Genomic DNA, 16,469 nt, shown 5'->3' with positions numbered 1-16,469 from the left:
AGAACATTATCAGAAAAGCAGTTATTCACAACCCATAGCCCAGGGATCTCATGATCCATGAAGCACGTTTCCTTCGAGAAGGAGGCATAACACGGGCACTCTGCCAGGGACCTCCAGGGAGCTTAGTCCGGTGGGACATGTATCTCCCGTCTGTTATTATTGACATAATTGTTCATGTCACACGGATGACACTGGAGTTGGTGTGGCAATGATGACTCTACCCAACAAGATTTATCATGTTTCATCCAGTCTCAGAGCTGTTCCCGTGTAAAGGGATCCACATATACATCACCTGTCTTGTAGTTTTTCCTTCATGTTTTTTTGTAGCTGGAGAGCTTCTCTCCAGGTCCCGCCAAGCCCCAGCAGTCCCATAGCCCACTTATAAAATAAACACACAGGCTCTTATATTACTTATAAACCTGTATGGCTGTGGCAGGCTTCTCATTATCTACTTCTTCTATCTTAAATGAACTCATTTCTATTAGTCTATAACTTCGCCATGTGACTTGTGGCTTACCAGTACCTTACATCTCCCTTGTCATGGTGCATGTTTAAGCTACTATGGTGGGTTCCTGGTGTGCATGCTTGACCTGCAGTATGGCAGGAATGAGGCCTCTGCAAGTGGCACATTATGCTGCCTGGTGAATTTAGCCTTTGCTAATACAAAACAAAAAAAGAGGTTTCTGGGCTACACACTGCTTTGATAGAAGCATAGACCCACTATTTCTGAGAGCTGATGGCTCCCAGAGCTGGCGGAAAATGTACCACCGCCATGTTGGGAAGCTGAAATAGGTGGAGCCAGCAGCCACAGCACCGTTTCAGTCTAAGAATGCTGCAGTTTAAAGCAATAGGTTCACAATAACACTGATTCAGATGGAATAGTTTGCAATGTATATAAAAATGTACGAAGGCTTAAAAGAGAGAGAAAAAGGGATATATGCAGTTATATAAACAAATAGTTTTTAAAAAACAAAGTCTTTAAAGAGACAGTAAAGGTAATATAAAAATAAGCCACATAAAGATGGCTATCACACAGAGAATCTGGATTATGTTCTCTTTGATATTCATAACTGAAGAAAAACATTTGATTGTAAAAGCTGTTGAGTTATGCCAAAATGTATATTTTAAAAGTACCTTGACTTCAAAATTTGGATATAAGGATATGTTGCTTTGGAAAAGAGGCTCTGCTTTTATTTCCACAGAAAGCCAGAGGCTATGGATTTATTCCAGATTAAGATACATCAGGTTTAACCAGCCAAGACCCCCTGAAAGGTCCCTGATGACACCAAGACCCAGATGATCCAATATCCAGAACCATACACCGTCATGGACTACTCCATAATCCTAAAATTTTCTTTGTCTCCCCATAAGATACAGCTCTCCCTTCCAGCAGGAAGTAGTAAGAGAAGCTATGCCCAAATTCCCAAATACACTAAGCTGACTTTAGAGATGGAACTGGCTCACTCCTCTAAACCCAGGCATATTGCAAAAAGAAAAGGTTAAGAGATTCTTGTGTCCCAAATCAGAAGAGCCCTCTGGTGTGGGACAGAGAAAAACCAATATTTTTATTTAAAACACGTTGATTATAAATTCAATCTCTTTCTAAAAAAGAAAAGGGGACATGATATAGATATGATAGGATAAAAGGGTAAATTGCTGAACCTATTTTAAAGAGCAACAACTTGTTTGAAAAGTTTTACATTGGAATAGATTTTAGTTTATTGATACAAATTTAAAGTTAATTTTGTTACACTGTATATATATTTCTATTCTTGTTTGAGGTATTATGTTTAAGTAACTCATTTAAATTGTAATGGATAATTAAGAAATACAGATTAATAATTAGTCTTTCATGATAGTCAAACTTATAGTCATGTTGTTTTCTAGGTATACATAGATATAATTCAATTAGGTAGGTAATCTTCAAACACTTCAAAGACCTACAGAATATGGCATTTAAAATGTTTTAAAAATTTAGACTTTCTGGATATTGAGACATATCTGTTCCTGGCAGCATCAATTTACTTCAGAGAGGAGAGTGGGCTTTGAAGACACTCTATATGGAGTTTATCTTTGCCTTGACAAAAATAGCCATTTGGGCAAGAAACTGTTCTTGCCTGGACTGCTTAATCAACTGGACATGCAGGACCCATGAAAAGGTGAACACTAAACTTTGTTTGGCAAAATGGTTATTCAGGTTCCTGCTTCACAGAGGAAACTGCCAGACATTCTACAGGACATAGAGAGAAGTGACTCTAGGCCTGTGGGCTGAAGACAAATGCTCCAACTTTACAAAGGAATATTAGGTGACTGTCCAGGCTGTCAGCTGTTTCTGTCTGCTCTCGCAAGACTCTGGAAAGTTGCTTGCATCCTTTTCCCATTTCTTAGGTAATATTATATCCTTCTGAGGTCTTCAATGTAGTTGAAGACTAGAGTTACAATTTTCCTTAGTTATGATAAAAGATAAGTTAAATATGAAACCTTAGACTCACAAATATAAGATAGATAGAATATCTTCTTTAATTTTGCCAAATACAAAGACTAGTTATTATAAATAGACTAGATATTATAATTGTAATTCTTGCTTGATAATTGTTTTGTTATCTGTAATTTTACGATGTGAAAGTTAAATCCTTCCTTTTTGAAAAAAAGAAAAGGGGAAGTGCTGTGGGATGTTCTGTATGTTAAGTGTGTCGCTCTGATTGGTTAATAAATAAAACACTGATTGGCCAGTAGCCAGGCAGGAAGTATAGGCGGGACAAGCAGACAAGAGAATTCTGGGACCAGGAAGGTTGAATCGGAGAGATGCTGCCAGCCACCACCATGACAAGGGAGATGTAAGGTACTGATAAGGCATGAGCCATGTGGCAAAGTATAGACTAATAGAAATGGGTTAATTTAAGATAGAGGAAGTAGATAATGAGAAGCCTGCCACAGCCATACAGGTTTATAAGTAATATAAGAGTCTGTGTGTTTATTTTATAAGTGGGCTACGGGACTGCCAGGGCTTGGTGGGACCTGGAGAGAAGCTCTCCAGCTACAGTTTATAGCCAAGATTTTCAGGTCTCTCATAGTCAAATCTGGTCTCTATTAATTTTGAAGGAATCCATAACTTTGTTTTCTGTGGAAACAAAGGCATAATCTCTCCTTCAACACAACACATTTCCTGACTTCCATTCTGAAGTTAAGACAACCTTAAAATATGTAGGCTGGTTTAATTTAGTAGTTTCCCCCCCACAATCCAGTATCTCTCAGTAGCTGTTGTTTTTCATTCATTAGCATTAAAAAATTGAATATTAATAGAGCACTATATAGTGTCCAAACGTCTTGTTTCCCATCCTTAGATGGCTTATTCTTTTTATATTACTTTACTCTCTCTTTAAAAACTTTGCTTTATTATTTTCAACCTAATTCTTTTTTTTTTTCCTATGATCATCTTTACCCATTTTCTTTTATTTCTTTGTGGGAGCCCACAGAGGTTTCCAAGTAAGATCTGAGCTTGCTTTACCCAGCAGGCCTGCAAAAGGGGATGGCTTGACTAAGTGCATGATTACCAGGTGTGTGGAAGGGTCTGTACTTGGCTGTGTCGTATGCTTTGATCTAACAAGGGGGAGGTCTTTTGCCCCACCCCTTGGCATTGTTACAAAAATCCCTTTTGAAGAGACAGAAGGGACCAGTAGACTTTGATCCAAGTCCTTCCGAAGCTATCCTGTGTTTCTGTCCGTCTCATCTCTACTGTCTTTCTACCTACAAATTCCTTATTCCTCTCTCCTCCTCATATGAATGCTTTAAAAGGTGGGAGCTGGCCTCCCACATTTCTTTAGCACCTCAGGGTATTTTAAAGCATACTGTCCCTGTTCAGAGGTTTTCTTAGACTTGGCTTTCTGCACCCAATGGCTTCAGAAAATTGTTGCAAAAATGTTGCAAAGCCTTTCTGTGTGTTTGCAGGCTCCTTTTCCGACTCTGCTTAGCACATGGTGCTGGTGGCTGGCTCTGCCGCGCTTGGGTCCATGAGAGCCAAACTTAAAGTCCACAGGCATCAGTCCACCCCAGCTCTGTCTGGGAAGTTGCTGGTCCTGCATGGTGGCAGGCTTTTCTGTCTGGTGTGCCAGCTGCTCACAGGCACTATGCTTGGATATACAGGCTTGCATATTGGACGCCAAATGTAGTAGGACAGAAATTGGACCACCAGCTCCTGAAGAATGACACAGAGACTTTCTATTAATTATGAGAGCATGGCCTTGTTCCCAACTAGCTCTTAAAACTTAAATTAACCCATTTATTTTAATCTATGTTCTGCCTTATCTCCAACTTGCTCCACATCTCGTTGGCAAATCTCCATCTCTCTGATTCCTCCCCCTAGTTCCTGTCTCTCTCTGAAAGTCCCACCTATCCTCTCCTGTTTAGCTATTGGCCATTCAGCTCTTTATTAAACCAATCAGAAGGTCCTTAGGTGGGTGAGATAAAACAGAGTTATCTCACATACTGTGATCAAATATCACACACCACAGCACTCAGCTTTAGGCTACTCGCATTTATTGTAATTGATGTATGAAGTTTAGATAAGACTCTTTTGGTTATCATTAGAACAAAGGAAAACCAAAGAATCTTTTTGTAGTAATCAAGAAATAAGGGCTATGGCTCCGAGGGTAAGAATGCTTGTGATCATACATGGCAGCCTGAGTTTGGTCTCTAGAACATACGTGGAAGGAAAAAAACCAAACCAAACCAAAACAACAACAAAAAACACCTAACTCTCAAAAGTCTCTACATGCATGCTGTGGCATGTGTATTTCCATACACATACATAACCCCTCCCCCAATAAATAAATAAATAAATGCAAAAAGAAATAATGGCTTAAACCAATGAAATTGTCTAGGAGAGGGAGTGTGAAAAGAGCAATCCAAAGACATGGTGTTTGGACAGATTTCTAGTTACTTTGTTGAATTTCAAGACGTGAAAGATTATACACTTAAGGATAGGGAGGAGAACATTTTAAAGACATTACAGACAAAAAACATAAAAAATTAGAGACCAGCTGAATAGTAATGCCAGGTGCATTGAGCACATTATTTTAGGACTGTGGATAGTTTTATGGATCGTCTGTTATACCACTTCAGCTCCAGTTTCTTTATTCTCTGTGACAGACAGTTCTGAAGGAACATCTGGGTTGGAGTCTCCAAGAGCAACCCTAGAAAGATTCACAGGACTCAGCATATAGTTGTCCTTGCGGGTATTCCAGGAAAAGAAACAAACCCCCAAATCAACAAGGAGAAGACATACATGACATGAACTTAGGGAATCAGAAGCTTGCGAGAGTCCTCCCCCGGTGTAGTCAGGCATGACCCACAATCCCTGTGGAATCAAACCGTGACAGTAATGTAGGAAAGAGTGCATAGCAGGGAAGTGGATTCAAGTATCTGAGGTTCTATCGCAGGCGAGTCACACAGGCACACTTTGTCTAACACGGTCCCACATTTCAGATTCCCAGGAAAAAGGGAGGTATTCCATGTAAGTCCCTTTGGCTCTCATCCTATTTCCATTTCATCCATCACTCTGGCTCCTGGAAGAGTTTGATCTGTTCTGCAGGATCACAGCAAATTAAGGCAAACTGAATGAAGCAGTAGCCCTGGGAAGAGCTGGAGTATGGACTACTTGATCTTTGCTAGAGGTAGTAACACAGCTATGTGCTACGCAACTATTTGGCTGGTGCATGCTCTCCCACCCCCATTAAGGATCAGAAATATTCATATGCAATAAGCAGTAATATACAGTCTTGCCCCAAGGCTACTGATACTGTTGCTTCTGTTATAATGAGATCTATACTGCACAGACATCCTAAACAAAATTATATAATTGAAAACATGGATGAGGTTAATCCAATGAGATAAGCAAATACAAACGTAACATGCTAGTGCATGCCTATGATCCTAGTACTCAGAATGCTGAGGCAGGAGGGTCACATGTTCTGGGCCAGAATGGGTTACACAGTGAGACATGCCTCTAAAAGGTCTTTAAAAGAAGGGCAGGGACATGGCTCAGTTGGTAAGAGCACATACTGCTCTTGTAGAGGACCTAGATTTGGTGCCCAGCACATACCTTAGGCAGCTCACAGCTGTCTCTAACTCCAGCTAACATCCTCTTCTGGATTCTACAGACACCTGCACTCATGTGCACACCCTTTCTCATAAACACACAATTAAAAAGAAATCTTTTATAACTAAGTGCCTAGTAAATTCTCTTCAAGGCTTCCATGAAATATATGTGCTGTAAAGGGTGGGGCAAAAATCTGTAACACTCAGGAGACACAGTGATTTGGGGCGAACCAGGACATTCCCCTGAAGTAAAAGACAAACCATTCTACCTTGCATGCTTTACTCTGAGTTAGGGTGCACAAGGCCTGCCAGTCTTCTGGGTTCGAACCCAGCAATACTGCTCTTCCCCACACACTGGGGAACATGAAGAGCTGCCAGTTTGAAAAGCTAGCCGAAAGCAGGTCAGTTCATACTATGCTAAAAGCTGGGCTGATGAAGACAAAGAAAGCACGACCCCTGTGGATGTATGTGCTTTTAATCTTTCCCTGACCGTTTTATTTAATCAAGGTATAAGAAAACCACAACACATTACTAGACAAAGTTTTTATTTTTCAAATAAATAGCTTTCATTCCTCAATTATTTGTCAGAATTTTACTTTTAAAAACTAAAACTAAGTATATATTGAATACATTTTCACCTTTTCTCAAATTAAAGACTTGTATAATTATAGGTACCTTCAGCAACAAAGTCCATTTTCAGAAATTTAAACTTGACATGGAGAAAAGGCCACATCAAGGGCTTCATACCTTCTTTGGAAATCAAGTGTCTTCCAGGGTCCAGAGGCCAGTCTAGGTTTAGAAACTAGAGTTCTTCGGTCAGCTTCGGCTGCCTGAGCCCTTCAGGATAGCTCATGATTTAGCTTGTCTTTAGACACAGTTCTTCCCTGGAAGACTAGGCTGCAATCTCTGGGTGGAGGACTGAGGTAGGAAATGTGTCTAGGCATTTGTTTTAAGTGGCAGGTGGTAGGGATCCTATATTTTAAGTCTGATTTCTACTGGTAACCATTTCTCCAAGAGTAAAGAGCTCCTGATCCTTACTGATATTTCACCCAGTTACCAATGTCTCAGTGATACTAGACACAGTGAAAGAGGACAAAGACTGAGTTCACCATGACACAAGCAGCCAAGGTGACTGTGCAGCTGTAACAGGGCGGAGTCTGGAAGCTTCCTTTGGAGAGTCTTCCAGGCTTGCTTTACTGCAGGCAGCCAGGGCAGGGCAAGTCTGGAGTCACTGCCATGCTTTTCCTTCTCCACTGCCCAGTCACCAGCTTACACATACATGCTCACAACCAGGCTGAGGGCTTAGACTCCACCCACACTTCTCGTTAGAGTACCCACTGGGACTTAGAAATTAAACAAGGCAAATAAATAACAGGCAGACAATTAAAAAAAAAATCTGAGGGTAATCAAAGAACTTCAGTCATTTCAATCTCTTAGCACAATAATTATCTTTCAAATGTGGAGAAAAATCCATTTTAGCAGGAAGATTTACAATCCTACATGAAAATACAATATCTTAAATACAAAAATCTTCAACTGACCATATCCTTATGATACTAATATGAAACAAATAAAGTTACAGTGAACAAATAAATAAAAACCGGACGTGATGTTAAGACAATGAAACAATTGCTGAACACAGTCTAACGACTATGCACAGAGCTCTGAAGAAGGTTCATTTGAAGACCTGTGATTGTCCCACTTGGGTGGGACTTTGGCTAATACTTTTTATTCTAACTTACAGTATTTATGATTCTTAATTTCAGTCTTTTTTGGAAGAAATCAGGGGAGAAGCAAAATTTCTCGCATTGGGCTCCATCAGTAAATAGCTAAGACTCTTCTTTTGTATATTGGGTAAGAAGTTTTTAAACAGCTCTTTTGCATGTTCATTTATGAGTAATCACTGCCACTGGACAGTCATTGAGTCTCTGTTTCTATTTCCACTGCAAGATCCGCCCATTTTAAACAGCTTTCCTTACGTCTTACAGTTTTCAAAGTGCCGGCAATATAACCTTAAAAACCACAGAACAGCACTGCAAAGCTTTGCTGGTAGCAGCCCTGTGCATGGAGAGCTGAGTGAAAACAGCTGGAAAGTCACATTCTCGTGGAGTCCCAACTGCTCACCTGAAGTCAAACTTCTGCGCCTGCAGTCTTTGGTGTTTGAAGCTATTCTGACTAGTCCCTGTGAGGAGGAATGAAGTACTGTACCGAAAAACTGACATCCTGTCAGGAGTCGTCTCTAATTGGCTCTTAACTTAAAAGCCAATAAATCTTTTCCGTGAGCTATTCTCAGGGTCAGTGCTACAGAATGCATTAAAAAAGTATTCTTTAGTATGATCAATAACTAAAGCACCTTGGATTGGATGAAAGATGAATGTGTGTTGTAAACAAAATTCTGATGTTCCAATTGCTATAACTAATGTGGCCAACTTGATATATAGTTCCTTACTTTTGTGAGATCTAACCATCTTACAATAGTGACCCAGCACTGTAAAAACATAATTGTCACCAGTCACACAAAAGCATAACCACAACATATGTCTGCACATCTTCAGTGCGTTTTTGGCTAGCAGGGATCATGCATGATGCTGCCAGGTATCCGAAGTGCTGTCAGTGATGACAGGACTTAGTGATGGTGTGTGAGGATCAACTGAGGAGCATCATCAATGTCAACTGCAGATGGAACACATAAGACATCTTCACAAAATCCAGTCTTAGTCTGTGTTTTCACGACGACACCCCCAACAGAAAGCATCCAGTCTCCTGGCTGTTTCCTGGCTGATCAGACATTCGTCCTTCAGTTCCCTGATCGTCTTCCTCAGTGATATCTGAAAGTGTTTTTCTCGGTCCAAAACATTCCGTAGACTCTCCTTGGTATTCTCTAGCTCGATGATTACATGATCTAATTTATGCTTAAGTTTCTTTGGACTGTCCATAACACTATAGCTATGTTCCTAAAATATAAACAGTGGGTTTTTAAATAAGAAAGACAAGTGGTTAGACAAAAGCTTACCACTAAGTTTCAGTTATTTCTTCATTTATGAAACTTAAAGGAGACCATCAGAAGTTCAAGCACACAGGAAGCGGAAGCAGTATTAGGTGCCCAAGCCTCTCTTCTTTCTGAGGCTGAGCATATATCAGGAACATGGAGCATTGCTGATGAGAAACACTCTCATCTGGGGGTTCCTGCCTGCTATGATAAGCATGGCAGATGAAACTGCAATGGCTGCCACAGCACTTGCCAAACCTATACAGCTTTCATTCCTTTGTATGGTGCTGATAGACAGTTTATCGTTATCAAACGAATGAGTTATTTTTATTTATTCTTTTACACAAGGTTTCATGTATTCGAAGCTGGCCTTGAACTTGCCATATAGCTGAGGATTACTTTCTCCAACCTCTGCCTAATGCACGCATCCCCCGATGCCCAGTTTTACAGTGCTGGGGTTCAAATCTTGGGCTTTGAGAATGTTAGGAAAGGACTCTATGAACTGAGCTACACCCCCAGCTCCAAGATTTAGTGATGGTGTGTGATATAGTAAATTTTCCTTCATTTTGATGAATATTTTACTTCATAAGAGGTTCAGGAAAGGACCACTAGAGTGGCTGTTCAGGCTGAGTGCTGGGGATATGGAGAGGACTCCAGTCTTAGAATTTAAAAAAGATAATTTAATTCCCATCAGTGTTTATTTTGGCTGTGCTTAAGTATACAGGCAATACACTTTTTCATGTTCATTTGAAAACAAGGAAAATAACACTGACATAGAAAGGTACTATAAACTAATTCTGTAAAGTTATTTAATATTAAAATTACTGAAGAGGACTTGTGTGTCTAGCCAAGATGAAGTAAAAGACATGAACCAATGTGTGGTACAAAGACCTAAAAAATATTTGAGGACTATGGGTACTACACAAGAGAGGCAGCTTCATGGATGGAGAGGAAATAGAGGTAAGGCCTGCAATGGCTTCAGCTTGTAAGCCCCAGTGCAAGAATGAGAAAACCATGCAGAGCTTGGCATACAGGAGTGAAGAGATTAGGCAAAGCATCAGGGAAGCCAAGAAGGCCATTTTTGTCCTCTATTTTTACATGTGTGCACGTGGAAGCCTGAGGTTACTATCCAGACTCCTCCTCTATTGCTGGCCTCTAGTCATGGAGATAAGGATTCTCAAACAAATCCTGAGCACACCAATATGGCTACTCTTGCTAGCCAGCTTGCTTTGGGAACTGTGCCTGCCTTGTGAAGATGGAATTCCCACACTTATAAACACTGGGCTATCTCCTCTACCCCAAATAATACACTTCTAAATAACCCATGGGTTGAAGAACAAATTGAAACAGAAACTGAAAATATGAAAGACAATGAAAACACAACTTATTGTGGGATGTAATACTTAGGGAGAAATTAATACCATTGAATGCCTAGACTAGAAAGATACAGATCTTAACAGCAGTTTTCACCTTACTAGGAAAAAGCAAGAACAGTTTACTGAAATAAGTAGAAAAAATATAATCACAGATGAGCAGAAATTAGGGAAGTATAAAAAATGAACTGAAGTTGAGTTCTATGACAAGATGAAGAAAATAGTTAACCAGCAATGTGAAAAGAGAAACAAATGTCAGGAGGGAGAGTGGAGCATCAGAGCCTACAAAAGGGTCAGGAAGGAGGTATTACTAAATACCTTACCCTAATATATGGTGTAGCTGTGATGAAATGGACAGTCCTTGGAAGACAGAAGACAGAAGCTCCTATTGTTTCCTTCAACAAGCAAACAACAACAACAACAACAAACCCCTAACGTCCACAGTACTTCACTAGACAAGCCTATCTAATATTTATACAAAAATTTATCATTCTACAAAACTTTTTCCAGAAGTTGGCAAGATTTTCTCACTTTTCTGGAAGGTCAAAATTATTCTGATCTTAAATTTGGACAAATGAAACATTACAGAAGGGGAGGAGGGGAACCCTATAGACTAAATATCCCTCTTGAACATCCAAGGAAAGATTAAGCAAAAAAATTCCCAAGTTGTAAACAAAATACATGAAAACAACGATGCATTATGGAGTAAAAGGTTAGTTAGGCACTTGAGAAGTCAGCTGACATAACTTACCATATTAGCCTAAAAAAGAAAACTCGTTAGGATAGGGGATTGCCTGGGTACTGGCTCTCAACACTCTCATCACAGCCCTGGAGGCCAAGCAGTTCAGTAAAGAAAGGAAAGGCAACGGAAGACATTTATAGGAGAAAGGAGGAATTAAAACTGTCCTTAGCCCAGAGAACATGATGATCTGTGTGGAAAATCTGATGGTCTTAAAAAAACAAACCCTGCTACAATTAATATTTGAATTCAGCAAGTTTGTCAGATACAAGATCAACATAAATCATATTTCCTTTATTTCCATCATCTAGGAGCAAACAAAATGTAGCATTTAGATCGACAAGCAAACACAGAAAATACTAGGTCAAATCTGACAAAGCAAAACATCTGTGTGCTGAATGCTAGACGACGACGACAGTGCTGGGAGGTTACAGGCCATCAACGGGGGCACTCAAGTGCCGAAAGACTTCCTACTCTCCTAGGCTCTCAGTTCTCCCTGCGCTATCTCCAGAGGCAAGAGCAGACTGGTGGAAATCCCGGCATGGTTTTCTACATGTAGAATTTTACAAAGTAAGTTTAAATTCATATAAAAAAGCCAAGAATTTATAATAGTCAAAACAACTCTGATACACAACCAAGTGAGTAGACGAATAGTACCCGACTTTAAAAATTATTACAAAGCTGCTGCAGTAAACAGTTTCTGTTCAATGCCTGGCATTTATATGAACAAGCAGTCTGCAAATAAGAAAATACAAGCTTGAATACTCTGTATTGTGTGTGACTGTTTTTCAAGGAGACCTAAAGATACAGCTATTTTTTAAATTAGATATTTCCATGTAGGAAATATAGTACTTAAAGGGAAGAACTGTTTTATTGGTAGAATCACCCTTGTAAAAAGTATTCTTCAAACTAAGTTCGCAACTAAAAGAGTAACTACTTCTATATTGCTCTTATATACATTCCAATTACAATGATCCTGGGCAGCAAGCTTGTTTGGAAACATTATATATTAAAGACCCTCCTCCCCGACAAGTCTACATTCTGTTTTTTGCTATGATTCTGACATACTTGATCCTAGTGGAGAGACCATATTCATCTTAAAACAATTAACTCAGCAAATAATTTTACTTACAAAAATGAACTGAGATTGGAATTCTTCAATGCATGAGGCATCAACAAGCTGGTGACCATGGTTGGTGACGGGAAGGGTTTTGAGAATAAAGTTTTTCCTACAATGAAGTTTTTCTCTTTTTTCCTGTTAGGAACAGGTAATTAAAACCATTGAGATACTGTATCCATTCTTACAATTTGATTCCTTCATAACGTTGTGTAGTGAAATACCATATTTCTTTTCATGGAAACTGCCCAAGGGTTGGTAAATTTCATTCGGTATAGTTTTTTAAAAGAGCACCCTCCCCAAGCAACTGTAGGGTTCAACTATATACATAAAATTTCCCTAAAAATGAAAAGAGAGGAAAATGAAAGATATGTAGGCAGAAATTCCTGTAGCTGCTCCCAAATAATCACCCAGAGGCTTAATATTAATTACAAATGCTCAGCCAATAGCTCAGGCATGTTACTAACTAGCTCTTACATTTTCAGTTAACCCATATTCCTTATTTACACTCTGCCAAATGGCGGTACCTTTATTAGCAAGGCACTTTCATCTCCTGCTCCTTCTGCATCTTGCCGTTGACTCCAGACTCCGCCCTTCTTCCTCCCAGCATTCTCCTAGTCTGGCTCTCCTCCCTAACCTTACTCTGTTCAGCTATTGGCCAGTCAGCTTCTTTATTAAACCAATCACAGGGACACATATTCACACAGTGTAAAGGAATATTCCACAGCAAGGATACTTGCTACCAGCTGAGAAAAAGATGACAGAAGACCTGAATAAATAAGTTACAAGAAATAATAATGGTCCACAGTTCTTGAAGAAAATGCATTCTCAGCTTTATTAAGAGATATTATGGGCCAAGTGGCCAACTCACAGCACCGTCATTGAGAAAGAACAGGATTAGCTAGGTCTACTACTCAGCCCTTCTGTTTTCTCTCTGTAACCTCCTCTCTCTTTCCTTTTCTCTTATCCCTTTTTGTTTTTTCCCCCCACTTTTGTTCATATCTAAGATGTAAATTTTATATCTGTAGTTTCACCTGGAACCATCCTTTGGTCTGGCTGGCAGTTTGCTCTTGAGTTTCTGTTTTTTGGTTTTTGGTTTTCATTTTTCGAGAAAGTGTTTCTTTGTGTAGCCCTGGCTGTCCTGGAACTTTCCTCTGTAGCTCAGGCTGGCCTTGAACTCAGATATCTCCCTGCCCCTACCCCGAGTGCTGGGATTAAAACACGTGCCCCTACCACATTCATGAGTTCTTAAGGACTATCAATCTGAAACCTCAGTTCAACCTTCTCCGTTTTTAAGACGCTGGCTCTAAGGGAAGACAGTTCTTTCCATCTTACCTAAACCCTAGTCATGTACCAATGTTTAAGAGTGGCTGCTGGCCACATCATCTGCTGAGCATCACGGAAGCTAAGCTACAGTCTATGAAAACTCACAGAGTGCACTTGAGATGAAGGAAGTAACAGACAACCCACGAGTGCTGAAGAGTCTTCAGAACTGTCACAGGAAGCGAGTGCTCACAGCAAGCAAAGCTCATCAACAAACCTGTGAGTGATGTGGGGACTCAAAGACGGAAGGGATGACTCCTGGTTTCAGTTTGGTATTTGGAGCACTTCTGTCAAAATCTGTCTTCTTAAAGTGCCTTGAACACAGCACATCTCCTTTTTTAGGTTCCCAAATGCCTGCAGCATTCACATCCAGTCTTTTCATTGCTAATACCCATTTTCGTTTGATGTTTTCATCTGTGGGGAATCTAAAACAAAATAGAAAAATTTAAAACTAAATACTATTGATATGTATTTGAACTGAAATATTTAGGAAATCATAATTTCTGCTTATGTAACAAATTAATTAAAAAATTATTTTTGCATGTGCGTGTGTGTGTGTGTGTGTGTGTGAGTGCGCGTGTAAAGGCACACAAGCATCCTACAATGTGCACAGTACAGATGAGAGGGTGATTTACTGGAGTTTGTTCTCTCTTACCATCATGTGGGGCCCAGTATTGAACTTAAGTCATTAGGCTTGGTGACAACTACCTTTACCCTCTAAGACATCCTGCTGGCCTCATAACTCAGTTTTAATATCCAGATATTTCTGCCACCCAATCTTCAGACATATGACCTCTATTTAAAATTATCAATTTAAAATTTTATCATATCATACAGACGTTTCAGTGGATATTTAGTACTGGTAGCAAGTTCGGAAATGAAAGTTTTTTTCCCCGCTATCTACAAATCACTGGCCTTTTCCTTTCTGAAGTGACATCCAGAATTTATCCTGAACGAAGGGGGCCTCTTGCATTTTCACTTCTGTTCTACCGGAAAACTACTTGGTAGAGCAGCTAATATACAGCAGGTCTACAAATGCTTTATGAAAGCCTGCAGAGAACAGCTACAGAGTCTAGACTTCTGAAGATAGAACTATTTAGAGAGATAAGCAGGTCAATAATCATAGTTCTCAAAATTTCCAAGCTAGTTCAAATATATATATATATGTATATATTTGGATAAGGTAGGGTATACATACTATCTTTTTATTTCCATGCGTAAAGTAACTAGCAAAGTAACTAGATCTTTCCCTAGTAAAGACAAGTGCTTCACACAAAAGCTGCAAAACGCTTAGCACGTTTATTAAATCCTATTAGTCCCTTCCCATGGGTGTGAGAGGAATGGCCAAAACATGAAATTAGAATCCTCATGCTTTATCTACAATGCAGCTAAATAATCTTTGGTCTGAACTTGTAATTCATAGTTGAACAACTTACACCTCATCTATTTCTAAATAGAAGGGATGTGCATTTTAACAAAGATCCCTCATTTAGACTGTAAACTACATGTAAACAAAAGTGAACTTACTAGTTAAAATGCAAATAATATCAACAAAGGCGAGTTTGACAATTTGTGTGTGGGTGTACTTTATTTTTGGTGGTGGCATTAATCTCGTCTTTGATTCCTCAGCACTTAAAACTTGCACATTATAAAGGCGTACAGGAACCACTGCCAGTTCAAACTGCCAGTTCAAATTTAACACGGCTACCGTAAAAGGGCTTGGGAACTAGGGCTTGAAACTGCAGACTTAGGTAGAATCGTTCATTTTCAGTAAAAGTATTTGCCTTGAGCCCAGCCAAGTCTTACACATGAAATGTCAGTCCTTTTAACTTGGAATTTGGCAAACAGCGAGAAGCGCATCCAATGGCCGAGCAACATTTCACCATGATTTTAGCAACTCATAACCAAACTGTAAGAGAATGAAAATGCGTTAGTAACTTTAGGTCTAAAGCCAAAGGCAACCCCCTCATCCCACCCCCCACACACATCTGAAGTTTTGCTGGTAAAATTATTCTAAAGTTTCGGTATTTTACAAGTGGACATTTAGTTATGCACCTTGAGGTCTGAGATTTCAACTTCCGTAGGCTTGGTTATTATTCCTCCTGTGTTCTTACGGACCAGAGTTCCCCTGGCACAGACAGGTCTGTGCACCGAACCTCCTTGCAGGCACACGGTCTGCAATTCAACTTTCAGCTCGAGCGTCCCCTTCCCCAGGGTCACAGTACGCACAATGCTCCTTCAATGGTCCCTCCACATTGTGATCTCATTCAGTGCAGTGACTTTTTCTCCCCACCCCCCCGTTCCCCCCGTACATCTGTGAGTTCCACTGAGGCACGTCGTGGCGTGCCTACTGCTTTTCCACTTTCCGTCCCTGGGGCTCGGCGTTGGGAAACCGGGATGGAACGCGGGCAGCGGGCAGCGGGAGCAGCGACCCGCGCCGCCCCCTCCCCGGGCCGAGCCCCGCCCCCTTTGGGAGGCGGCCGCGAGCCCGGTCGTGGGCGGGGCCTCTCCGCACAGGCGCCGGCGGCCGAGGGCGGCCTGCACCGGGGTGGGGGGCCCAGCCGGCGCCGCCGCGGTCCGCTTTGCCCCGGGGGTCTGCGCAGGCAGCGATGCGGGGGCGGGGAGCCGGGGAGAGGAACAGCCAACCGGGGTGGGGGGGGAGTTATTACCGTTAGCAGCGAAGACGGCGACTAACGTCGACGACGGGCTTTAGCGTCTCACTCCGCTTCCGCCCGCTTCGGGCAGGAACCGGAAGTCTGGCTGCCCCGGATCACGTGAGCAGCCGCCATCTTGACCGTGGTGGCCGCCGCCGCCGCAGCTGCGAGGAGGAGG

The 16,469-nt window shown here is 40.9% G+C and overlaps 1 protein-coding gene across 4 annotated transcripts; it reads right to left on the bottom strand.

Annotated features, from left to right (window-relative positions):
• Nucleotides 1-2,942: 2,942 nt before the first annotated feature.
• On the bottom strand, nucleotides 2,943-16,446 carry Thap6 (THAP domain containing 6). 4 transcript variants are annotated; one of them, XM_042257627.2, is made up of 5 exons: nucleotides 16,307-16,446; nucleotides 15,444-15,546; nucleotides 13,855-14,062; nucleotides 12,330-12,452; nucleotides 2,943-4,195 (listed from the first exon to the last, which is right to left on the bottom strand). In XM_042257627.2, the coding sequence occupies exons 2-5, from the start codon at nucleotides 15,521-15,523 to the stop codon at nucleotides 4,040-4,042; spliced, it is 567 nt and encodes a 188-aa protein (XP_042113561.1). In that variant the 5' UTR covers nucleotides 15,524-15,546; nucleotides 16,307-16,446; the 3' UTR covers nucleotides 2,943-4,039. The 4 variants fall into 4 exon arrangements, with proteins under 4 accessions (XP_042113561.1, XP_076402732.1, XP_006993568.1 ...); XM_076546617.1 differs by lacking the exon at nucleotides 16,307-16,446 and adding an exon at nucleotides 15,693-15,894; XM_006993506.4 differs by lacking the exon at nucleotides 2,943-4,195 and adding an exon at nucleotides 6,625-9,050.
• Nucleotides 16,447-16,469: the final 23 nt, after the last annotated feature.

This window comes from Peromyscus maniculatus, chromosome 10 (genome assembly GCF_049852395.1).
Source record: "Peromyscus maniculatus bairdii isolate BWxNUB_F1_BW_parent chromosome 10, HU_Pman_BW_mat_3.1, whole genome shotgun sequence".
Classification (NCBI taxonomy): Eukaryota; Metazoa; Chordata; class Mammalia; order Rodentia; family Cricetidae; genus Peromyscus; species Peromyscus maniculatus.
The sequence above is the reverse complement of the archived record's forward strand: the minus strand, read 5'-3'. Positions and strand labels throughout refer to the sequence as shown.